Here is a 24977-nt window from a genome sequence, read left to right as displayed (position 1 = left end):
ATTTTAAAATTTCTTTTGCTGTTCACAGATATTTGAAATATTTTCAATTGAATCTGCTTATAATTCATAGGCCTTCCTGTTTAAGGGCTTCAAGGTGACAGCTCCTGAAATTAAACGTCATGTTTGAAGGTATTAAGTATTAAAACCCACTTGTCAATTATTTAGCTCATGTAACTTGTGCAAACAATTCAAACGTGTTGAAATATATCATTTATAGAATATTTCAACTAATGAACAATTAGATTTTAATTTTTAAACTGTAGATCTATTCTTCTTCAACTATAGATCTCTTCGTAAATTGAAATTAAAAACAAACACTTATACATTTGTAAAAATTTATTATAAAATCTTAAGAATTTTAAATACAAATAAAAATTACTAACACAAATATAAAGAATATAAGGAATATGAAATAAAAATATAAAAAATATATATAATTATTTTTTTGCAAAATCGTATACTTTATTTGCACGTAAAACCAAAATACTATGTACTTTGATTATTACTCTATTTACTAATTACATGCAAAAATAAGATTACAAATAATAATTTTAAAAACTACAGTAAAAACTACAAATTTTAAGGTACAATAATTATAAGCTTGAATATGTGTGCAAAATAAAATAACCTAATAAAATTGTTATAATATACAACTGAAAAAATCAATTAAAAATACACATAGTAATATAAATGACAATAAGTATAGTTATAATAATAATTATAATATACGCATAACGACAAAAGGCACGAAACAAGTTTGATTAAAAAAAGTTAGAGAGTGAAAAATGGGCGCTCGTAAATTGTTTAGCAGCAAACTAGCGTATGTGATAGTAACTAATCCGTACGCGATGCTCTCTTCATCCTTATTCAATCATAAGGAATAGAGAGTCACCTAATATTAACATCTCACCTCTAATTATACATTTAATGTATATTAATCATATGATCCTGGATAAATTAAAATTAATTTGACTTTTTGTAAATATTATCGGGCAAGTAATAATAAATAACGTATGACGAGCATTCCAAACTGATGATTATAATTCGCTTTCAAAATTAAGTAATAAAATAATTTGCATGTCATGATCGACACATCTACAACAAGTTAAGAAATACAAATAAAGTACGTTCATCAATCACGCAATCATGATTCACTGTGTCAAGTTTTCATCACTGTTTCTTTTCTCTATTTTACATAGTCTATACTCGCGAACTTAGATTATACAAGATAAAACCTAAATTTACATAATATCAAAACATTAAAATATCAATCTGCATACAATTAAACTATGCATAATAATTGCGATACACGAAAAGAAAAAAGTCCTAAATTAAAAACGCGATAAGCAAATTAGCCACCATCGAACATGTGCGTATCTACAACGAATTTGTCTGACAAAAATCGCTGTTTTGAGAGCTTTTATCTGCGTGGTTTTCTGTTGTTTTCTTGATCTGAGTCCGAATCGGCAGAATCGACACCTTAATATGACTGATAATCTGATACGGTCTGATGGCCTTGATAATGCATAATCCAACCATCAGACATTGGCTTGCCCTGAGCCATTCATAGTTTTTTCATGTTGTTTTTTTTTTTCAGTACATCAACTCTGGTGGCTATTTGAGTTGTTACTAATATGATTTGCTCTAGGAGCATCTAGCAAGTGCTCAAGTTTTGCTATTTTCGCAGTACATACTATGCTGATATGTATTATTCACAATTGATTCTTTTTAATATGTAACAAACAACCCGAAGTGAACTATTGTTCATAAACTACAATATAAAATTTATCGTTATTCAAAATGGAGATTATGTATCAAATACTCGATCAACGTGCAAAAGTACATGCTAAAGCTTATATAAATTTTTTTGATTAATCGTAGTGTAAGACACATTTTTTTACGTATTTAGGCCGATGCAGAAATTCTTGCATAAAAATGCTTACTTTTAATAAAACAATAGTATCTTTTTCCTTCCATCATTTAAGTCTAGGCGTATAAATATTATTACTGTAAAATCTTATTGCACACTTTGTCAGTTTACAATACATTTTATCTAATATTTTTAAAATTATCGAACTGCTGAGATTGATTGAAAACTTCTAAACTATTTTTCGAGCACCCTTGAGATTTGAATCAGCATAAACAGAATCTATTGCACACGTTGTCTATCGTTTTTTTCTCTGTATATAAAGGACGCGATGAGAGATGTTTTATAACTTAAAGTAATGCGTGCTACATGCGAAGTAATTGTTGCGAGTGTACATGGTCGTTGCGTATTTTGTTTTTTTGCGCGTGTTTGCGAAGTTGGCAAACTCAAACTCGCTGGTCAATGTCCATTGCGAGTCACCGCTTGTTCCAGCTTCATCGGCGTTACAAAAGTTAAAATTTACATCTACCGTGGCGATTTCATACTTACTCCGTGCGGAAATTTGTGTCACTCAGTCACGTTACTGCAAATCGAATCATTGCTTGTTTATTTCATATTTTTTATACATTAAACAATTGGTTAGTTAATTTCAACCACTGTTAAATTCATTGCGAAAAATATTTTTATAAATTTAAAAATTCAGTATTTCATATGAAAAGAGTTTAATTTTAGAGTATTTAATTTTGTTATTCTAAGATTCAGAAATGAAAACTGATTTTATAACACTACGTGGCTAAATTTCACGTTTAAGGCTCGCTTTGTCGTGACTTAAGCTGCTCATTATTGCACCACGACGCTATTATGAGCACCTTATATCTCGCCAAAGGGGGCCTAAACGTGAATTTAGCACAGTGCTATAAAAAAATGTAAGATACTTATGACTGAAGTAGCCCATTCTCACCACGGCACTAGCCCCCTCGCTTCGCTCGGATGCTAACAGTGCCGTGCGAAAATGGCCTGCTTCAGTCACACGTATCATAATATACTATTTCATACGTTGGAAATACTACCTACAATATTTAAATTCACTAACAAAGTAACTTTTTCTGTGCATTTTGAGTGCCTGATTCTATTGATTTATTCAACAATTACTAGAATGAATTTAACTAGTCATCCGATAGATGAAATTCACCGCGTCTTCGTAATAATTTAACGAAATAATATTTACTTAGAAATCAATCGCACCAATGATAGAAGTGTTACGTCGAAATAATTGACATTAGATCAGATCAAATCATATAAGTTAATATTTTTGATACATATTCATTCAAAATAAATGAGATTGGACGGAGCAAAAATAAATTTACATGAATAATGCGTGCAAATTCATGCTCTACAGCAATTCATAAAAGGAGAAAATAAAATTATTAGAGTGCTATATTCTATTATAAAAGCTAAGTACGATAAAAATGCATCAATAGAAATTATGCCTGAAGCTGAGAAAAGTATTTGTTCAAGTTACATGTCTTTTCGAAACATTAATAGAAAAAAGAGAAAAAAGCCAGCACTACCGTTATAGTAGCCGATGAGTCTACTCATCATCGTAGTCATGGCGCTCCCTTGGATTATTTACCTGGTGCATTGGATCGTAACCCATTGAGCCGTCGTTGTAGCCTTGCGAGCCGTAATCACTGCCGTTGATGCCCATGCCGTATGCCATGTCTTGTGGCGCGCCCGGTGGCGCTGGCGACATCATGGGTGTCGGTGTGCCTTGGCTCGCGCCGCCCATACTGTACGGCGAGGCTCCTGCAAAAGCTGCTGTAGAAACAATCGCGGTGCTTACAACTCTCCGGAGAGGATGTGTTTTTTATTTTTTAAACAACTAAAGCTAATTATTCTTTTACCGAATGATTATGGTAAAAAAGTATGAAAAGCATAAAAATAGCAATAAATAAATAAACACCCTCGTCGAAGAAATAAAATTTCATGTTTGTGATAAATAATAAGTTTTGAAAGTGTAAAAAAAAAGTAAAAAAAATTGGTTTGTTTATGTTGCATAATAAAGTCTTTTATTCTAAAATAAACATTAAATTGAAGAACAGATCGTAGTTCAAATAACATACAAACGCACTGTTAAACCTTAAGCATCATCGATAAAAAGTAAAATTATTTATATACATGTAATGACTTTCTAAATTCAAACAGAATAAAGCTAATTGTAAAATTTGATAAAACGGCTTCGAGCTGTTTGAAACACGTTAATCTTTTTTTTACTAATTATCAATAATATCTTTTCACGAAATAGTACAAAGACACCGTAAAAGTAGTTCACGCATACGATATTATTTCCGATACAGAGGATTACAAAAAAAGTTGATACGCATGATTTTGACAAGGGACATAAATTTGTTTACTGAAAAGTTCAGTAGCACGAAAACACAAAATAAACTGAAAAATAAATATTCTTTTTCTAGCCTCAATATCATCAGTGATAATGAAAAGATAAGTTGTCATTATTGACTAAAATCAAAAGATCAAGTGCTTGTTCATGTTGTAAAGTTGTTGTGTGGTCGTGTAAATTAGTACGGTGAGTATTTTGACAGCTTACCGGCAGCTTTTTTAGCCGCATACAAGTTAGCTTCCTCTTGAGCTTTTCCTATATTCTTCTTGTATCGGATTCTCTTGTTGCCAAACCAATTGGAAACCTAAAAGAAAAATTCACAATTATACAATTTCTCGAGAGACGAAAAAGCGAGAGCACTCGCCGCGACAATGAAGGAGTTTCCAGCATACCTGACTGACTGTGATTCCACACTTTCTGGCGAGCTCTTCCTTGGCCTCTTCGCTCGGATACGGATTGCTTAGGTGTGAATAGAAGTACTCGTTGAGAATTTCCGACGCCTGCTTGCTGAAGTTTCGTCGCTTGCGTCTGGCGTCGAGGAAACGACTTCTGAGAATCATCACGGCCTCGCACGTCGATTGTTTCAGCTGCATCTGAATGCTGGAGAACTTTTTGTGTATAATTTGAACCATCCTCTCGATTTCCTTGGGAGTTATGGGTCGGGTGCGACTCTGTTCCTTCAACAGATTCATCACGTGGGTGGTAAACTCGTTGCAGGCCTGCGAAAGGAAAATTCACAAAATGAACATTTCAGCTCTCGAGTATTACGTGCAGTTTGGTGCGCAAATGAAACGGCTCTCGAGCATGTGAGGAACGCTTTATCGTGAGCAAGGGAGTACACGCGCAGAAAGTAATTTTCTCCGCACTCGTTAGTTAGTATTCGCATGGTGCCCGCCACCACGCGTGATTTTCGACGCTGCCTGCGTGTGTGCGTTATAACTCGAAGGGCGAGGATAAGGCAGGCGTCGTCCTGACTGGATTCCTAATTTCAGAGTAGATTCTATCTTTCGTGACTCTTTGGGCTCTACCGCCTATGTGTGTCTCGTACAAGTACGTAAGCGTACGAGAAATAAAATTGCACTTTAGTCATGTTTTTTTTTTCAACCCCCTACGACACAGGGGTGAAACGACGTGAGAAATAAAAAATTCAAGTCGAATTTTCTTCGCTCAAAAGTGCTTACCTGTTCATATTTTTCCAACTCTTGGTGGTAAATTTGGCGGATCTGCGCGAGTTTGGCTCGGTAATCCGAATGTTCGATGGCGTTGTCGGGCTGTCCAGGGGGTCCAGCAGCTGCGGCTGCCGCGGACACAGAGGCAGCAGCCCCAACGCCACCGCCCTTCTCGGGTCCGGCTACACCTTCGGCTATCAGCATGTTGTCCAGGCGCATCAATTGTGGATCTGGGGGCTCTTCCTCTTGCGTGTTTCTCAGCGACAGAACTGCAAAAAGAAAGAAAAGAGAATCGATCGATCAGTTGTTGTTGGCGTTGCAATTTCATCGAAAAAGAAAGAACAGGAGTGTGCATAATATAATATTTAAGAGCTGCGCGCTCTACGTGCAGAGTATAAGTTAGAGCGAGTAAAAAATCAATTTTTAGTTCATTCCCGTAGACGACTATGTACACCACTAACGACCCGGGGACTTTCTTATACGTGCGAGCGTCGTAACGCTTTTATCGCACTTTTACGGGCCGCGCAATGGAAACGACCGAGCCAGAACAGCTCCATAAAAGCTGCTGCCGTTGCTGCTGCTGCTGCTTCTGCTGCACCGACGAGCTTAACTCGGCGTCGCGCGACTGGATACGTGGAAAGTTAAATTTTTCAAATTATTACCAATTGAAATGGTGTACGCGCAATACGCGATAGTTTACTCTGTGGAGAATGTATGGTGCCCTCGAGCTACGACGTGGCAAAGAAAAAGGGGTGTATCGCGCGCACAGTGTCACATGCAGCACAAGGAAGGCGAGGGGGCAGACGAGAAAACGAGTTTAAGATATCTATAATGCAACATCAGTGGTGGCGCCACAATTACATTATAATCTAATCTCTTGAAATGAATCGCCTTCGCACGGAAAATATACGGGGGTCTACCTTGAATTTTTCACAGACGCACGAAACAAGCGAATGATTGTTTTTTTACCAACGCTCGTAATTCTTTTGAAAAATACGCGTGTGTATAGTGCGTTTCTCATTGAAGAATAAAAATAGTTGCAAAATTATTTCTACGTTCTTGCATCTCAATAGTCGCTTGATACCTCAACCGTAGCTGGTCGTTTTTAATCCAACTGCAAGACGCACGAGCTCTCGAATCCATCGTAATCTTGGTCTGTGTGCTCGACTCGAAGCTCGTATCAGCTGCGTAGGAGAGCTTGTGCGGCGCGCCGATAAATTATTGTCCGCGCGGAATAAAGAAAAAGATAAGCGCCTACAGCCTGTATGGAAATCTACTTATCTCTCTTTCTCGCTCGCTCTCGTACTCTCAATATATATGTGTATCTGTACTCGAGTATGTATGTGTGCATGCGAACGAAGAAAATCCAATATAAAATCGCAGCAAATACATAAAGCGCCTTTAATCTTGTGGCCTCGTAAATCATGGGATTCATACTCGCGAGTTGAAAAGCGCAACGAGCGGCAGAAGTAGTAGTAGAGGTGGAAGTAGCATAGTAGCTCGCGCGCCAGCTGCGCAAAACGAGCCAAGTAGTATGGTACATAGCCGGAAAAACGAGGATTGCTTTTGTATGAAATTCAAGGTACAACGAGAGAAGCTGCTCGTCCCGGCAGCTCTCGCTATCTATACCCGCAAGTTGAAGAACTTTTTGCAAACGAGAAGAGTTGCTGCGCTCATTTCCAAAAAGATTATTTTTCCCGCGCGGTTCGCGAAGAAAAAAAAGCTTCGTAAGCTGCAAGAGTTTTCTTTTCCGAACTGATAATAATAATATTGTATATATAGTCAAACTCGTAAAGAGAAAACGATATACAGAGCTCCGAAGTTCAATTTTTGTTGAATTTTATTCCCGATATAACACGAGTTCGGTGTATATTCGTTTCGTTTGTATTGTTTTGCCTTTGAACGAATCGAAATGTAAAATATCACCGAGGCCGCCTCGAGGGTGAGAGGACGCGACGACAGCGATACATGTATTTTATACAGAGAACGTGGATTTATACTGTAACACGCGCGAGACACGAAGCGCAGATAAAAATGCCAAGAAATAAGAACGATATTCCGAAATTGCAAAGTTTTCGATATACACAAAGCAACGATACGCTCGACGTTGCACACACACGCCCGGGGATTGCATGAAAGATAACAATCGAGGCAAAAAAATTTATAAAAAAAATATATATCCATTTCTGGGTATACGTATTTGTAAATCAAGAAAGCAATTTTTAGCGACGTGCATGCTTTTGCACCGTGTCGAGGACTTCGGGAATCGGGGATTTCTAGAGGTGTGTGTCGAAGTTTACGAGCGCAGAATCGACGCGAGTATTGTGTCTGCGCGTCATTTGTGGCACCGCGTCGTGGTCTTAAAGCTCAAAAAGTGACGTATTTCAAGTGTATACGACTTTATGCACGGTGTGATATTTTTTCCTTTTTTAAGATTACTCTTCACCCTCTTGCCATCTCAGGGGAGAGAGTATCACGTGTCGCGCGAAATAAAGCCGGAATATATGGAGCGTGTTTATACACACACACACACATGGTACTCGACAATTATTCAAGTACGCTTAACTCGAGCAGCTCGAGTGTGAAGTAAAAAAAAAAAGAAAAAGGAAAAGCAAAATAATAACAATAATAAAAGCACACGTATACGCGATATCTCGCTCGACATGTCAACTTGACTCTCTCTCTCAGCTATTCTCCTTGAAGTTATATAGCAGTCGCGTTTAATGAAAAGGCCTCTCTATGTGCGGCTGTGTGGCAGCAGCACACCCTTGCGGGAGCAACGAGACGCGTCGGAATGCGCGAAATACGACGGGAACGCGTGTCGTCGTCGTAGTCGTTCATGTTGGGGGCTCTCTCTCTCTCTCTCGAATAAGAGCAACAGCAGCTATTACATTTAATGTACGAGAAAAATGTAGTAGCTGGCTAGAGAGTGACGATGAAGTGAAAAAAAGAAAACAATTAGAAATATAAACGCGACGATTTTTCTCAATTGTACTGTTTCGTGAGCGATGGAAGAGAAGAGATACGCGATCAGCAACAGAGTAAAAAACGACCAACGCGGGGGAGGAAAAAACAGCCGGAAATAATGGTAAAAATAAAATCTATCGAATAAATAGTCGGATAGCGAGATAGAGAGGGAGAGTGAGAGCTTCGATGAAATGAGAATTCTTCGTACATTTTGCGCTCTGGCATTTTGACAATATACGGGTTTGTAGCAGACGCGCGCGGAGGGCTGTACGATATCGCAGAGAGAGTCGCACAGAACAGGTGCACGAAATGTCGGCTATGGTCGGCAAACAAAAGTGGACCCAATAAAATAGCTTCTGTTATTCTCTCTCTCTCCTCTCTTTCTGTCTTTCTCGCATTCGGGCGCTCGCGCGCAGGGGGTAGCGGCGGCTCACGTACAGTATAGATGGTACAGCCCATCGATGCGGCTAGACACGCTACTACACATCGTACATATACACAGCTACTAGCTGATGGCATTTTCAGATGTGTATCGTATATCTGCTTTGCGAGCTCGGCTATATGTTGCATCCTAAAAACAGTTAAATTTAAACAGCTCGCGTTGCAACGCAAAATCGACTGCGGAATCGCGTGCATGTGCACCCCGCGCGCACTACGGGTTTGTGTATACTCCTATATATATCGCCTCCACGCTGTATAATACTCTTTCCTATCTATAGTTATATATATAGATTCGGCTGGTGTAAAGTCATAGCGGGGGATGGTCCTTGCTTGTGTGTGCGCGTATATAGTAGCGCGGCTGAAACGCGTATTGATCGAGTGGCTGCTTGCAGGCTGCTATGGCGCGCGCTGCTCCGCTCTGCTATATACGATGCCGGCTGTTTGCTGCCATGCGCGCGGCGCCCTGCCTGCAAAGAGAGGAAAAGAGAGAGAGAGCAACGTACGTGAAAACTTGTTTGCCGCCCTCGCATATGTACACAAACACCACAACAAACGCATTTTTATACATTTGTGCGACAGTGCTATGCAGCAGCCGGCTATACCTCGCGGTCTGTGTTGCCTCGTTTGTTGCCACCCTCATTACATTACAGAAGCAACAGCGGGAGCAGTAGTCGCGGCTATTACGACGCGCTACCGACGATTGCTTGATTGCCTATTATTATATGCGCACAGTCGACTGCCGCGTTTTCAACCAAGGACAATATATTTAATCCTTCGGCTCGAGACTATATAGTGCCACGAATGGCAAATCTTGCGACTCGACTCCGATGTTGTGTCGTGAAAAGAAAAATGCATTTCAAGAGCAAGCCATTATATCGTACAGTATAAGGCTTTGTAGCGGCGGCCACGCGACAAAAGAGAGTCAAAGTCACACATCTGCCATGTAGAAATGTGTGTGGCAAGATTATTGTATGAAATCCCTATATCCAAATAACAATGCTCCTTCTATTCTACATTATACTAGCTAATGCAATTGTCAAGCGTAGCAATAGAAAATAATAGTACTATACACGCATAAAGCATTTTTTGGTCAATCCTGCCCATGGCGCAGAAAAAACTTGCAACGAGTCAAAAAAGCAAAGCTGCACTGCGTTTATGTATTATATTTATAAACTTATCTCACTCGCAACTTTTTTCCAACTTTTCGAATAAACAAGTCAAGGCGATACAATATGTTAGCGATGCATCTTGAGCGCAAGTATACATGGCGAACTTTTGAAATAAAAATATTCGAAATAATAAAAATAATTTCGAGTAGCGAATCGACGACCACGAAAATGTCGCATCGCTGGAGATGCAATAGATCCTTGCGGAGCTATCTTCCGGTTTCCTGCTGGGAGACATTCGTGCGTATACGGAATTCCGCTCGTGGAAGGAGAAAAATGGCGCGCAATGCACATGTCTCTTCTTCTTTTTTTTTTTCATATAATAATATATAACATACGCACGAAGCGAGTTTTGCAATATCGAAAATGGATTTTACGATTTCAGAAGAATTGGATTTCGCAGGCGTAAAGTATATTTTTGCCCGCGAAAGTTCGGGATACAATTTTCCGAGCCGCATGTGCGTGCGCAAGATGAGTCGATTATTTCTTCTTCGAACGAAAATATAGAGGAAAAAAAGAGTCGGGGTCTGCGCGTCGTTATATATCTATGCAAACTATCTAAGGAAATCCGGCGATTGTCCCACGCAGCAGTAATGAGATGTCTCATTTGACGTGGGCACGGAGAATACACACAAGAGCATACATGCGGTAGTAGACGTTGGAGGGGACAGCCGAGCGATATCGGAGCGATGCACGCATAGCAAATAAGACGCGTAAAAGCTCGAAGAGCGACGTCAAGAGGTAAAAAGCTCAGAGAAAGCTCGACGTCTCGTACGTATAACACGCACACGCTGACCTGGGATAAGGAAAATTCGCGGTCTTTTCTTATAAATATTGCAAAGCTCTCGCTAAGGATGGATGCGAAGGACAGAAGAAAAGGACAGGGCCGAATGAGATTTTTCTCTTTGCTTCAAACTCGAGCTTTTTTCTTTTTCCTTTTTCAGTCTGCGTATACGCGTGTGCTAGGAAACAGGCATCAGCTCCGCCACTCTTTTGGTGCCACAGTAGACATGCATTATGCATCATACGAGTATAAGCAGGAGCAGCAGCAACGTGTGCGAGCTAGCAGGCGACGTCGAGCGTAGGAATTTCAAATTTCCTACGTGTTTTCTGCTCTATGCCATATAGCTAGCGTAGCAGAGGTGGAACACAGTTTTCGAGAAAATATGCGCCTCGAAATGTTCCTGCATACGCGATGAGGGCAAATGCGACGATCGAATTTTTTTTGCTTTTCTTCTTTTTCTCCTTCTTCCAACGAGCAGCAGCAGCAGAGACAGTAAGACTAGTGGCGAATATTAATATAAGTCGAGGTCCGTTTTTATTTGAGAAATATCCTGATAAAAGTAAATATGCAGGACCTGTTGCTACGCTATGTGCAGGACAAGAGCGAGCGGCAAAAAAAGGGAAGGAGATTTTACGGTGTTTTTACGGTTGTCGCTGGTTTACTGTGTACTACAGTTGCGCTCGCTCGTCAAACGTATATGTACACATGTATTATAACATATACAGACACATGTTATGAAACTATATTATACGCTCGAGTTGGCCAATGCGGAATTGAGTGTTCACGAGGAGCAGGCTTATCAGGTCGAACGAATTGCCGAGGATCATTTTGTGATACTCGTCTTATATTATACAATATCCGAAATCTCTTTTCACGTCGAAAATTTTTATTCCTTTTTTTTCTCACCCTATGTACAGTATTTCGACATCCTGCGTATATAACGGGTAAAAAAAAAGTAAACAGATAAAATTTCAAGTGCAGAGGAAAAATTCAAAAGTCGGTCTGCTGTATACGTATAATACGGTAGAGCGCGCGCAGTCGTCCCTGCAACGCTTCATGAATTTTAATAAAAAAATTTTCCAACACAATACAGAGAGCGTGGAGCGCAGGAAGAGCAGATAGCATAATATGCATATAATATAAACTCGACTGCGGTGGTGGGCTCTTTTCAACGCGCCACTTTTGGACGGGCGCTCGGCAGTGGCGCGATAAATTTATCATTTTACACGGGCAATACTTGGCAAATGTATAATTGAGAATTCCAGAACAATTTTTCGACCGAGAAATAAATTCATGCAATATTTATAGAGAAGAGCTCTTCGTTTCCATCAACACTTTGACGCGGGCGACCCTCTTCTCGAAAATATACGCATACCCAACTTTCCAAGAAGTTCAGCGGTACAGCACGGCATCGAAGTATGGAGATATATCGAATTTGCATAACAATGCCATTACTATGGCCGAGAACGAAAGCCACCTGGAGAGTTCGATGGACCAATGGAGCGAATTTAAAAAAATATAAATAAAAATCATTCGTGTACGTATCTCGCTCGAGATCGATTTGACGGGCGGAAAATAAACGGGCATCCCAGAGCTCTCGGCGATAATGAATACAAAGAAAATCGTGGCAAAAAGTTGATTTCTTAAATTTAATCGAAAATTGATCCCCGCAAATGACGCTCGAAGCGCATGAATAATGCAGTAATATCATAACGCTGCTGCCATTCAAGTGTCGTTTACGTGCAGCAGCAGCATGCCCCGCGACATATATACAACATGCGTAATACCGCACCCGCGTGCGTGCATACTATACACATGGCAGCTCTTTATTCTATGTATGTACGGAGTATGCATCGAGAGGAGGAATCGCTGCCGAGCGACCACGTGAACGACGATCGTATTTATACAATCGGGCGTGCGTGTATAGATACGCGTTTTTTATGCAAATCATATCCCCTTGCGTGCCGCGAGTCGATCTGCATAGGCACAGCAGCAGCAGCAGCAGCAGCTCATGTATAGCTGGCGACGCTCAATCGAGCGTAAAGGAGAAGAAAACGAAGAGGTCGAAATTTTCATTTATACATACACACACGTATAAGCTTCGACGCTACACAACACGTACATAAATATTTAAGTTGGTGCTCGGAGTCAACGTTATAAAAGCTGAAATTCTCCAAAGGAGCAAAAATATATATTGTACGTACGTACGCGAAGCATTACTCTGTGCGTGGGGTGCAGTGCGCAATATATATACACAAACAGCGCAACGAGAGAAAGATAAGGGCTTCCTTTTAACTTCGATATATACTTCGTCGCAATCTCCATAGCATTACCATACGATTATTAAGGACTGCTGCTGCTGCTGCTTTTGCTGCTCAGCCCGAGAGAAGAGAGTCGAGCTCGGGCTCGAGCAAACGTCGTGGGCGCCGCAGGACAACGAAATGCCGCGCGCACGCAGACAAGAAAGACATAGCCGGTTTTTCGCCGCTGCGCGCGAGTATAATATGCACGAGCTTTTGCGACGTCGGAGTTATATATACAAGCGCGCTCCTTATATTTCGCATAAAACAAAAAGACGCGGGAAGATCTCGCGCCAACTTTTTAATTAGTTCATGCGATATTGCATATTTTGCGCGTACACCAACCGCACGACGACCACCATCAGCTAAACTGGATTTTATGAAAAGACAAAAAGAATTATCGGTAATTAACCGCGCCCGTTGGAGATTTATATAATAATAATAATATAAAAGAGCAAGCGTAATAAAATATCTGCTGTGGGCATTTTTCAGGGTATCGAGCGTAAACAACTGCGTCGTATACACCACGTTTATACACGCGGCCGAGAGCTTTGCTCTATCCGCGTGTGTGTGAGTACCTGCACATATAGATACAACACACAGCTACTCGCGCGCGGCGTGCTTTACGAGCTTATTTTACGAGATTTTTATGATATAACAACGCGCGCAGAAGCCGCGCGCGAGCTCGCACGCAGTTCCGAGGCTTTTTATCGCCTGTAACCTATGCTTTGTTAAATCTTTATGTGCCATGAGCTCTCTTCTCTCTCTTTATATATAGATAGAAAGGTTCAAAGGTACAGTAGTCGGGCAGTTCAATTGATGCGTGCGTATCATTCTCGAGAGAGGCGATTGATTGCCTTCGACGAAATTATGTATTATTATCGGATCCTTTGATGGGATTGCGCACTGATCCTTCATCCACCCTTGTTAGACAGGACGTTTGAAAATACCACGGAGTTAGTGGATGTTCTGCGTGATTTTTATTTTTGCCCTCGAGTTAGAATTCACCTTTATGATAAAATTACCAATAATACGAAAGCGAACGATGCAATAATATATTATATACGGATTACGATTACGACTAGAGAAACTCTATGCACCTAGTAAATATAGTGAGTAAATTTATGCACTGTGCGCGCACGTGAATTTCGCTTGATATGATATGTGGCTTCCGCAGAAGCTTGACAGCTTAAGTATCCACTTGGGCTAACTCTATTTTCGTTTTATGAAAATTGTGTCTCCTCCTGCATCCGATGGCAGGCAGTCAGCGCCGCGGTATATATACGTATACGCTCCAAGTGTCTCTGCGGATAGTCGTAATAGTCGCATGGCTGTATACTATGCACATCGCATCGAGTGCAGCGATCGAAATACCGTGACGACATCGCGAATTATAATTTTTATTTTCTCATTTCGTCGATATTATAATTTAATTGAAAATTTCCATCTCGAGGCGCGAGGATCGTCGAAGGACTAAACTTCAGCTCGAGGAGAGCGAAATGGTCGTGCGCGCAACTTCTTGAACGCGCGCGATTAACGCTGCAATTCCCCTTTCTTTCCTTTTCTCCTCTTCTTTCTATATAAAATTCGCCCAGCAGCAGCGGCTGTACGTACAAAAGGAATGTGCAGCGTGCATCGATTCATTCTCTTTCTTCGGGGTCGGCGGCTCGTTAGTCCCGCTCGCGAATGTATACGTATATGCTCGCACATGCACACACGCACACACACACTCATCGGTAGAAAAGTAGGAGGATGCGCGTTGCGCATACACACAACGTTGACTCTCGCGTTTACACGCAGACAAGCGAGAAGGAAAAAAAAGGTTTTTCGAGCCGGTTTACCTTGACTCTGCTGCTGCTGCTGCTATTGCTGTTGCTGCAGAGAGTCTGGAGACTGAGTTGCAGCAGTCGCAGCATCGCATCTGCATAGGGATCTCTTTCTTTCTTTCTCTCTCTCTCTCTCTCTCTCTCTCTCGTGCAGTTGGATTATATATTATAAGCTTAAACCTATAGATTCTCTTCTCACGATTAGCCGTGGTCTCCGTAAAAAGATTTTTTTCTCTCCAAGTCCCTTGCTTGTATATATTTTATATATAAAAAAAAAAGTCACGAGCAATGGGGGGAGGCGAAGCGTCGCGAATTCGGAGCACAGATCACCGTAAATTGCAAAATGTGCATCGAGCACACTTTTGTTTCGAATTTACTTTTCCAAATTAAATTTACTCTTCGATAAAAATTAGCGAATTTGTCACGTACGCACGTACACGGCCCGCTGACTCTATCGTTATCTCTCGGCTTTTGCTTGTTAAAAGCAGCTAGCGAATCAGCCCTTCGTCGTGCGATCGGCACGTTTTGTGTGCGCGCGATAGAGAAAGGGACACACACACACACCAGACGCTGACGTAAAATTACAAAAAAAACTGTTTGACTTTACTTCTATCTTCTTGTTTTTATGATTTACAACGATACATCCTAGCCCCGAGTGCGCAATATCGAGAGAGAGAGATAGAAAGTTCGGAGCCCCAGCGAATTTTCGTACGGCATTCAATTTTCGCGGGATTCTCGTAACAAGGAAATAGATTTAGAACTGGATCTCGGCCAAATTGAACGTGTGGATATTCGCTACCATCTCATAAGGCCTCGTGGATAGAGCTAGCACACATTTTTTTCCCAGCACGTGTACTTTCACCGTTGAAGTTTCGTTGTTAATCCGAAAAAGATCCTCCTACCATTTTACATCATACCTGACTCGTTTATTTTTAATCGTATGCACGCATGTGTTAATTAAGACGAATCAAAACCTGGTCTATACTATAGAAAACATGACCTTTATCGCCATTGCTCTCGGTGTATTACACGTCGCAACTGAGAAGAAAAAGAGACGAATAAGAAAAAACACACGGATACACAGAGAGCGATTCGAAGGCGGCAGCGGCTGCTCTCTTTGTTTTTCTGCGCTTGTTCCACGCGGGCGGCTAACGGAGGCAGCGGAAATTTATTATTAGAATACGGTCGAGTAAAATCCATCTATTAGGCATCCGAGCCAATGGGAAATACACATGTGTGTGCTGCCGTATGTATAAGTCACCGGCGACGAGGGCCGAAAACGTATTAGAGCGACACAACGAGAAAGAAGAGGCTTTGTCGACAAAAAGCCAAAGGATCATCCGCTGAAAATTGATCTTCGAGTCGATGCTCGTGTATCGTCTCTAGTGACTTTTTTTCTTTTCGGTCCAGAGCAGAGAATTATAAATCTCGAGGAGGTGTATTATATACGAGCGGACCGTGCTGAGAAGCGCAACAGCTCTTTGCGAGCTTTTTTCTCTCTTCTCGTTACTTTTCTCTCTCTCTCTCTCTTGTCTCGCCGATATGGGATGATCATAATTTTCTATTTTTACGAGCCCAGCGCGATATTGACGATCGGCACTTTCTGGCCGCGTAGCGATAAATTATCCAAGGCTTCTTACAACTTTTTCTTCCTCTTTCTCGTATATTAGCAGTGTCGACGGCGGCAGCGGTGCAGCGCGTTAATTCGAAAAATTGTGCAGCTCTCGGGCCTCTGCAGCCCATAAGCTGTAAGTACTTTTGACGCGTGTATAAACGGAGTAAAGAAGAAAAAAAAAGAGCAGACGAGACGTCGCGTGCTCGGCAGCTGAAATCGAGTCTTTCGTAACACGCGTCATGCGCTAGCTGCTGCTGTATACATATGTATCGAGAGATCTGCGCCTCTTACACGACGATATATCTATATCGCGTGCAGCACACATCCATTTATCATGAACCACGTGGATCTGTCCGAGTGTCCGTGTTGAGCCTGTACACAGCGGCAGTCTACGTCTATAAGTTGCTACGAGCCCGAGCGCGACTTCATCAAAAGTGAATTATTCATCTTCGCTCGTAGGATAGGCATAGGTCTATATATACGGAGCGAGACGAGCGTAGTAGAGTCCTTTTTTTCCCTGCCTCTCTCTTTTTTTCTCTCGGTCTCTCGCGCGCGCTGAGACAGAGAAAGTCCATACTATATATAGAGCTCACGGGCTATCCTTTCATGAATACAAACGCAAACGTATAAAAGGGGCGTGGTGCGTAAAGGACTACTTCGCACTAACTTCTCTCCCCTCGCGCGTACACTGCCTACCTACCCACACACACACATACACACACGCATACAATGGGAAACTGTGTGCAACAAACATAGTATAAGGACATAAGCTTGGCGCATAAACAAACGCAGGCCCTCGCTCGCGCACGTAATAAAGCTAGAGTCCCTCTTTAACGCTGTGTTTACAACGCAACGTAAAGAGGCAGTTTAAGGATTAATCGCGTTGCTCTCTTTAAAAGCGGCGCAGCTAATTTGCGCTCATTGTAGTCCCTCGGAGAACTAAACGGGGTGCGAGCGTAATATAAAAAAATTATACGATCATCGGTTTCTTCTCTCTTTCTCTCTAGGGATAGCGTGCCGAAATTTTCAATTCGTTCGTTGATTAGAGAACTCGCGGCCGGCGTGTAGAATAATAACAACAAGAAAGTCGGATGTGAGAGAAAGAGAGCAGCATAAATGGTTCTCTTCTTTTTATTTGGCCATTTAACGAGGTGCGAAATGTACACAGTCATTGGGAGATTCTCTCGGTTATGCGGTATTTACCTACTACTTATACACCCGCTAAGCATGTGTAATAAGTATGTATACAGCTTCTTATATGTATTATGGTTTCAAGAGATCATTATGCGACGAATTAATACGAGTCAATGATAAAGTATTTACCTGTTTTTTCCTTGATCTCGCACAGAACCGAAAACAGGGCTGGCTTCATTCTGTGACAGTTGAGCGTGTGTTTCCTGCATAATCAAGAACAGACAGAAAGAATGGGAATGTAAGCAATTATGTATAATCAAAAATTACACGAATGAAAGTTTTCTGAGTATTACGAAAAAAAGAAGAATTAATTTGCAAGCGTACAAGTTTTTCGAACGTTACACATAGGTCGTCGAACGAACGTGCGTCTAGACACTGTTTTTTTTTTGTACTGACCTGGCTTGCGCCTCGTCGAGACTCTGGTCTGTGATGTTCATGATCTGCTGGAGAATCTCGCTGATGTCCTGCTTGCGCGCTTCGACGCTCTGCTCGGGACCCTGACCGGCCTGGCCGTCGCCGACCTGGCCCATGTTGCCGTAAGCAGCGCTGTTCTGTCCAGCCTGTCCTTGGCCGCCCATAAGGCCTACGTTCGAGCCTCCGTGTTGCAGCATTATGTTGTTCGCGTGATGATTGTTGTCCTTGTCCATTCACGGATTTATATACCCTTCGTAATGTCTCTTGGCGCCACAAAAGACGTTCGTTCGCTGACTTTATCGTCTCAGGGAGAGATGACGACGACGATGATGCTGCTACTGGTCTGTTGGGGAGTCGAGGAAACCGAGCCCGAACCAAAACGCACTAAGGCTCGAGGGATCGTTGCGTGTATATATTTTTTTAATACACAGACACACGATGTGCACGACGCTCATGAACAAAATATATATGTAATCAAAGTAAAACTAAATAGCGTCGCTCGAGATAAAAGAACAGAAAGCACTCTCACACCCACAACACACTGTGTCCGGAGCACTGTTGTTATAGCCGACACTGATGAAACTTGTTCCTCTTCTACTCTTTATGACTCGCCTTTTGAGGTTATGGCAAGCCAGCGACTCGCCAACATCGGCACAGTACAGTAGACTTGTGTGCAAGTAGCTGTAGCTGTAGCAGCAGCAGCCGTACGTAGTAGCATCAGCAACGGCGACGGCGGTGCGCGCGGGCAAAGCGACGGCAACTCGGCAAGCAGCGGCGGCAGCAGCAGCTTCTCTCTCTCTCTCTCTCTTTGTCTTCTCGGATCTCTCCTTCGGACGACTGCAGTCCGCTGCTGCAGTTGTTGCAATGTATTAACGCACGAATACACACAGACACACCTTCGCGCACAAGTATACACGTACAAAGACGAATCTCCTTACTCACTCGCTCGAGAACTTTTCGAGGTATTATTATTATGTGTGCGTATATATATAGGGGTACTCACAACGCGGCGCCCCGTGCGAGTGTACGTGTGTTTACGCGTACACTTATTAAATGCGAGTACGCGCGGCGAGTCGATGAAATTTCGCAGCAGCAGCTTTTGGTGCTCTCCCCAGCGCGCTGTATCTTCGCGCGACGTTCTCTGCTGCGCTGCGCTGGATTGTGCGCGACTACGGCGGCGGCGGCTCTACACTAAAATACACGCACACACACACACACTGACTTATGCGCATCGGCAGCGCAATGAGTCCGTCTCTTTCTTTCTCGCGCTCTTTATGTCTCCTTCTCTTTTGCGCGCACACACATACACACACAGACACTCTGATTCCTCTCTGCTGCGAACGATGATTCTGTTTGCTGCTCCGAACTTCGCCTGCCGCTTCGCGCGCCTATGTCGTATATATAGACATGTCAGAATGTGTAGTCGCGTATATGCGTTTATACCGTGTTATTCCTTTACGCTACAGTATATATCGAGAGTACGTACCCCTCTTAAATATCGCGTATACTGTTTGTTGCCTTATACACTACATATATGTCGTATACACTGTGTATATAATGATACGTTCTCTCTCTTATATGCTCCGCAATTAATATATCGTATACATACAATGATTGTCAATCGTTGTGATTTTTCGCCAACGTGTTTACGTTGTTTTATAGCTATACTTTTATTATGGCACTTTAAATTATCACGTGTCCTGTCGATGATACGTAACAAAACACACGTTATAAGACAACAAACAAACAGTCAGCAGCAGCAGACTCGCTGCACTGTGTAGTAGTACAACAATGTGACGCACTGCACGCGAGCCTCCTAATATAAGTTAGCCAATAATATAACAGCGACAACTCGGCGATGCCTCCTTTTTACGTATATAAACAAACGAAATGTTCTCTCGCTCTCTTGGCGAACGATGACACGCTGTGCGCAGTGTATATGCACACGGGGAGAGAGAAGAAGGTAAAAAAAAAGTCGCGCCTTATTGTATATGCTGCGACTGTATCTGTCTGTGTGTGTGTAAGTATGTGCGGCAGCGTAAAAATCGCCCCGCTTGCTGCTCGCCGACGACTGGCCGCTGACTCTTGTGTACGCTGCACAGTGAACTCTCTGCGTGCATATATATAATCTGCGTACTTGTATGTACTGCGCTATATATAGTGTGCGCTGCTGCGTGTGTTCAGATGTATATGTGCAGCTCCGCGGAATCGTGTAGCGCAGCTCGACGCCGCCGTCGACCAATACCCATACACACGCGTATTCGTGTATCACGTACAGGCAAACGTGGTCATAAAAAGTCGGAGCAGCTCGAGACCGTCCACTCGACTCGATGCCGCTCGACACGCAGGAGGCAGAGACCTCTCGACATCAGTTCGGGCTCGCTTGGTAAACTTGCGCGTGTTCGAATGATTTTTTCAAATTTGATACAGATGGCGCTGGACGCGCATTTCGAGGGAAACTTGAATTTCAAAGTCGTGTCGACTAACTGACGCATTATAGAAAGAACCGGCGTTCTATTGTAAGATCTCCGAAACAGTGTAACACTGACCGTGTGAGTAGGGTGAACGACGACAATTGGATTTGAGTTTCCATCGAGTTGACGCAGTTCGATTCTGACCGTGAAAATACGAACGTAAACTCGAACGTGTGGTTGACTTTGTTTATAAAAATTTACCTGGCTGCTACGTGAACTCACCCGAGACTATTCTTGTTATCGGAGGAAAACAAACCGTCGACACTCGTTTATATTTACTCCAAAGGCGTCGAGACAACGATTTCTTTGTTCTTTCTTTGAAGAAAAAACCAACAAAGGTATTGATTAATTTAATTCTCTTCTAGAATTGTTTTATCAATAGTGATATTTTTATTAAAGTGGATATTTTATTACAAGCAACTACAAAATTTGTGATATTATTGAATGCTCAATTTTAATAATTGTTTATATTTTTCAGAATAAAAATGGAAGAATACGATAGATACATTTGTAAAGATATGAGAGGCTTGTACAGCCTAATATTCAAAAATACTAATAATATGAAAAAAGAAGAAATGCAAGAAATATTTTCAGAGTATGGACCTGTTGCTGAGATTAAAGCAGCAGGAGATACAAGAGGATATCACTTTATTCGATATCAAAACTTGGAAGAGGCTAAGTTGGCTATGATAGGTATGAAAGATCATTCCAAAATTAATTTGTTGCAACATGTTAAAAAAGATAAAAACAATGACAGAAATCGTCAAAACAACTCTTCTGGAAATAAAAACACAAAAGTACAAGATCAGGTTGGTCATAAGGAAAGCCAAAAATTTAATAAAGATTCAACTCCTAAGGTTCAAAATTCTGTTCCTTGGGAGGACTTTGGAAAAGATCTCTCGAAAGACTCTTCTGAAAATAAAAACTCAAAAGCACAAGATCAGATTCATCACCAAAGGAATCAAAAATTGAATAACAATTCAACTTCTAAGGTTCAAAATTCTGTTCCTTGGGAGAACTTTGGAAAAGATCTCTCGAAAGACTCTTCTGAAAATAAAAACTCAACAGCACAAGATCAGATTCATCACAAGGGGAACCAAAAATTGAATAACGAATCAACTCCTAGGATTCAAAATTCAGTTTCTTTGCAAAATGAAAAAGATAATGAACTTAATGATACAACAAGTACTACAACGAGTGTTCCATCCTTAAGAGAGGAGACTAAAAAAGTTACTACAAGACACAAGGATAAAAGTATACATGAAGATATTTCAATCGTTGATGAAGTTCCTGACCTTGTAGCATCTAACAAAAATATGCAAAAACCTATATTTTTAGATGCACAAGAAGTGATAGTTGGTAATATTCCAGATAAACATAGTAGTGCTTATATGTTGCATCTTTTCCAAAAGTGGACACCACTTGCAGTTACTAATATTTCAACAACAAAGAATAATATTAGATTCTGCAGAATATATTTAATGTCAGAAAAAGATGCTTGTGAAATTGAATCACGCTTTGATAAAATGGAATTGTTAGGTCAAAGATTAGTAGTTTTACGTCCTAATCAATTAATAAAAGAAAGTAGTTTTAAATTTTGTTAATGATGATATTTATTCATATCATCAATTCAATATTGTTATTTTGTACTCAAAGATTTATAAGTTTTGAAATTGAAACTTCATTAACCTAATCAAGTAGATTAAAACTAATCAATCAACAATTAAATTTTAATTTAATATTTAAAATTTAATAATCAATTCGTATTTATTTTTATAAAATTATTATGTATGTATTATTATATTAATAAGATTCAATTCAATTAATATAATGATTTACAATGATGAATTTAAAAATAATCCAGAGCAAAAAATATTATATTTTTTCAAATTGCAAATAAATAAATTTAATATCATTTTAAAATCGAATTTTTATCTCCCTTTTAAAAAATGTTCATCATTAAAAACTGTAAGATAGTTGCTGAGTGTTGCTCTTTCAGTAAATAATTTTGTGAGAGATTTTATGCACACGTGCACACCGGCGGCAGTTTGAATTGGTCTGCAAAGTACTGCGGACTTGACAGATACCTGTTGTATGTACAAATCCATTCTACAATCGTACGTTCGAAAGTCCACGTGTCGACTAATGAGTAATGAGTCTATAACTCTAATTAGACCATTGTCACATTAATTTTGTATTAACCCAATAGGTTGCGCTGTAATGAATGTATATTGTATAATGAATGAATGATGGAGTATGGAGTTGACTTCTAGTAATTCAGTGAGTGCTTGGCCAGGCAGTTGAACGCACCATTCTTCTCGGAGTTTTTGTACCGATTTTTTTCTATTTTTGGCGTTTGAGACTTGAGACTTTTGTCTGAATATTTCCCCATAGTTTTATTTTTTTTACAACACTCGTTGTGTCACGTCTACAGGATTCATCATACAGTTATATAGAGCGTAGGTTACGCTTGAACCCAACAAAAGAATAACGAAAATTCTGTAGTAAAACTTTTTTAATCAAAGTTGTCAACAATTGAAACAAAAGTAAGCTCTTTAATATTTGTACCGTTCGTTTATTTTACCGCGTAATTGTTAATAAAACTAATATAATTGCGTTAATTTTTGAATTCATGCGTGAATTATTTTATGGAGTGGATTTCTAATCTTGAATGTAATTGTCTTTTTTTTACTAACTTTTAAAAAACAGAATTATTTTTATTGCAGAGATCTAATAATCATGGTGGTAAATGATGATCTGTGGTATCAAGATGAAAAGAACAATTATTGGGTTCTATTTCCCAATAAATTTGCATTGGATGAAGAAGAAATTAGAAAAATATTTTCCAATTTTGGTACTGTAAGAGGTGTTAATAAAGCTGGTGATGAAAAAGGCCTTCGTTTTGTGAGATACAAAACCCAAGAAGAAGCAGTGAACGCTGTGCGTGGTTTAGAAAATCATCCAACGATACATTTGAAACCAAACAAAAACAAACATAAAGAAAAAATTAATGGAGGTTCAACAACTAATACAAACAATGAAGAGAGAAGTAATTTTTTCCACAGGAAAAGTGATAGAGCACAAAGAAATGTATTTGGTACTGAAAATGATAATCAATCAACTTGCAGTGGTTATACTGTTAGCTCAAAGATTCATTGCATGGATAATCAATCTGTTAAGAACAATTTTTCAAATCTATCATCTAAAAGTTTTGATAGTAATGAGAAAAATTTTTCATTTCAAAAAACAAATTTAACAGTGGCTAATAACTCACATCATGTTTCTCAATCTGTTACCAATATTGAGGACATTAATGATGTTCCAGACTTGGTCGTACACAAAAAGACGGGCTTGATACCTCAGAAAAAATTTTTTCCAGCTGGAGAAATAATTGTTGGTAATATACCAAAGGGTTATGGCAGTGCATACATGTTAGATTTGTTTAATCGATGGGAGCCACTAGCAGTTACAGACACATCATTAGCAGGAAATACTGATATTCGTTTTTGTCATGTTTACTTTAAGAGTGAAGCTGATACTAAAGAAATTGAAAAGTGTTATGATAATTATGTTTTAAGTAACAAAAAGTTAGTTGTTCTTCGTCCATCTCGGCTAATGGAAATAGCTCGCAACTAATTCTTACATTTAATGTATGTTATATAAAATGTAATTATTTCAAATAGACTTTTTAATTGAGCTTTTAAAATGTTCATAAAAATAATTTTATAAATTCTTAGGTGACAAACTTTTCTATTTTTATAAAATATGGCTTTTTATATCCTTCAATTGAAACATCATTATGTAAATTTAATTTTTGTATGTTACTATTTTAGTTTAAATTTAAATGTATTACAGATGTGCTTTAAAATTAAAAACTAAAATAATTTAAAAACTTTTTTTTAATTTATTAGCTCCTTTATAATAATAAAAGTAAGTTGGAATTGAGTTACAAGTGTGCAATTCTCATTAAAAAGAGACTGGTCTAGCATACAGAGAACTTTTGGAGATAATGCTCATTTTCTTTCATTTCAAGCATAAAAAAATGTTTTTTGTCTGTACAAAAGAAAAAAATCTCTGTTTTGCAAGATGATTAGTGTCCTTTCAATAATCTTACAAACAAGAAAATAGAACCACACATGATATAAGTGTCAAATTGTACCTCATTACGATCAAAACAAATTATTTACATGCATTTTAGAAACCTTGTTGGTACCTCCTTCTGTGACCTTTGCCACTCATGAGCTGCTTTGTGCTGTCTATTTTTCTTCATACACAACACACATTGATCAAAAGCAATATATATTTTTATTACAGAATGATTTCGATCTTTTACTTAAATCGTTTACTAAAAATTTAAAG

At 39.9% G+C, this 24977-nt stretch overlaps 3 protein-coding genes across 8 annotated transcripts; 2 read left to right on the top strand and 1 right to left on the bottom strand.

The window, feature by feature from the left end:
* Positions 1–20171, bottom strand: LOC106650181 (homeobox protein extradenticle). 6 transcript variants are annotated; one of them, XM_023463384.1, is made up of 7 exons: positions 18127–20170; positions 17860–17933; positions 5450–5706; positions 4661–4987; positions 4476–4572; positions 3501–3685; positions 1–104 (listed from the first exon to the last, which is right to left on the bottom strand). In XM_023463384.1, the coding sequence occupies exons 1-7, from the start codon at positions 18375–18377 to the stop codon at positions 90–92; spliced, it is 1206 nt and encodes a 401-aa protein (XP_023319152.1). In that variant the 5' UTR covers positions 18378–20170; the 3' UTR covers positions 1–89. The 6 variants fall into 6 exon arrangements, with proteins under 6 accessions (XP_023319152.1, XP_023319150.1, XP_023319149.1 ...); XM_023463382.1 differs by having other exon boundaries at positions 8–104; positions 3439–3685; positions 18127–20171; XM_023463381.1 differs by lacking the exon at positions 1–104 and adding an exon at positions 712–2450 and having other exon boundaries at positions 3439–3685; positions 18127–20171.
* Positions 20172–20518: 347 nt separating this feature from the next.
* Positions 20519–22379, top strand: LOC106650068 (uncharacterized protein PF14_0093-like). Its single transcript, XM_014367852.2, has 2 exons — positions 20519–20956; positions 21097–22379. The coding sequence occupies exon 2, from the start codon at positions 21104–21106 to the stop codon at positions 22220–22222; it is 1119 nt and encodes a 372-aa protein (XP_014223338.1). The 5' UTR covers positions 20519–20956; positions 21097–21103; the 3' UTR covers positions 22223–22379.
* Positions 22380–22902: 523 nt separating this feature from the next.
* On the top strand, positions 22903–24458 carry LOC106650071. Its single transcript, XM_014367855.2, has 2 exons — positions 22903–23164; positions 23345–24458. Exon 2 carries the CDS (start codon positions 23358–23360, stop codon positions 24252–24254), a length of 897 nt encoding a protein of 298 aa, XP_014223341.1. The 5' UTR covers positions 22903–23164; positions 23345–23357; the 3' UTR covers positions 24255–24458.
* Positions 24459–24977: the final 519 nt, after the last annotated feature.

This window comes from Trichogramma pretiosum, unplaced genomic scaffold (genome assembly GCF_000599845.2).
Source record: "Trichogramma pretiosum strain Unisexual culture from Peru unplaced genomic scaffold, Tpre_2.0 scaffold121, whole genome shotgun sequence".
NCBI lineage: Eukaryota > Metazoa > Arthropoda > Insecta > Hymenoptera > Trichogrammatidae > Trichogramma > Trichogramma pretiosum.
The sequence above is the reverse complement of the archived record's forward strand: the minus strand, read 5'-3'. Positions and strand labels throughout refer to the sequence as shown.

What these genes read in the sequence shown, in the direction of transcription:
- LOC106650181 (XM_023463382.1), bottom strand. Translation starts at nt 18,377, where the DNA reads ATGGACAAGGACAACAATCATCACGCGAACAACATAATGCTGCAACAC. An exon ending in CGAGATCAAGGAAAAAACAG is followed by an intron (nt 5,707 to 17,859) that starts GTAAATACTTTA and finishes TTCTTTTTGCAG; the next exon opens with TTCTGTCGCTGAGAAACACG. An exon ending in TGCGGCTAAAAAAGCTGCCG is followed by an intron (nt 3,686 to 4,475) that starts GTAAGCTGTCAA and finishes TTGTTTCTACAG; the next exon opens with CAGCTTTTGCAGGAGCCTCG.
- LOC106650068 (XM_014367852.2), top strand. Translation starts at nt 21,104, where the DNA reads ATGGAAGAATACGATAGATACATTTGTAAAGATATGAGAGGCTTGTAC.
- LOC106650071 (XM_014367855.2), top strand. Translation starts at nt 23,358, where the DNA reads ATGGTGGTAAATGATGATCTGTGGTATCAAGATGAAAAGAACAATTAT.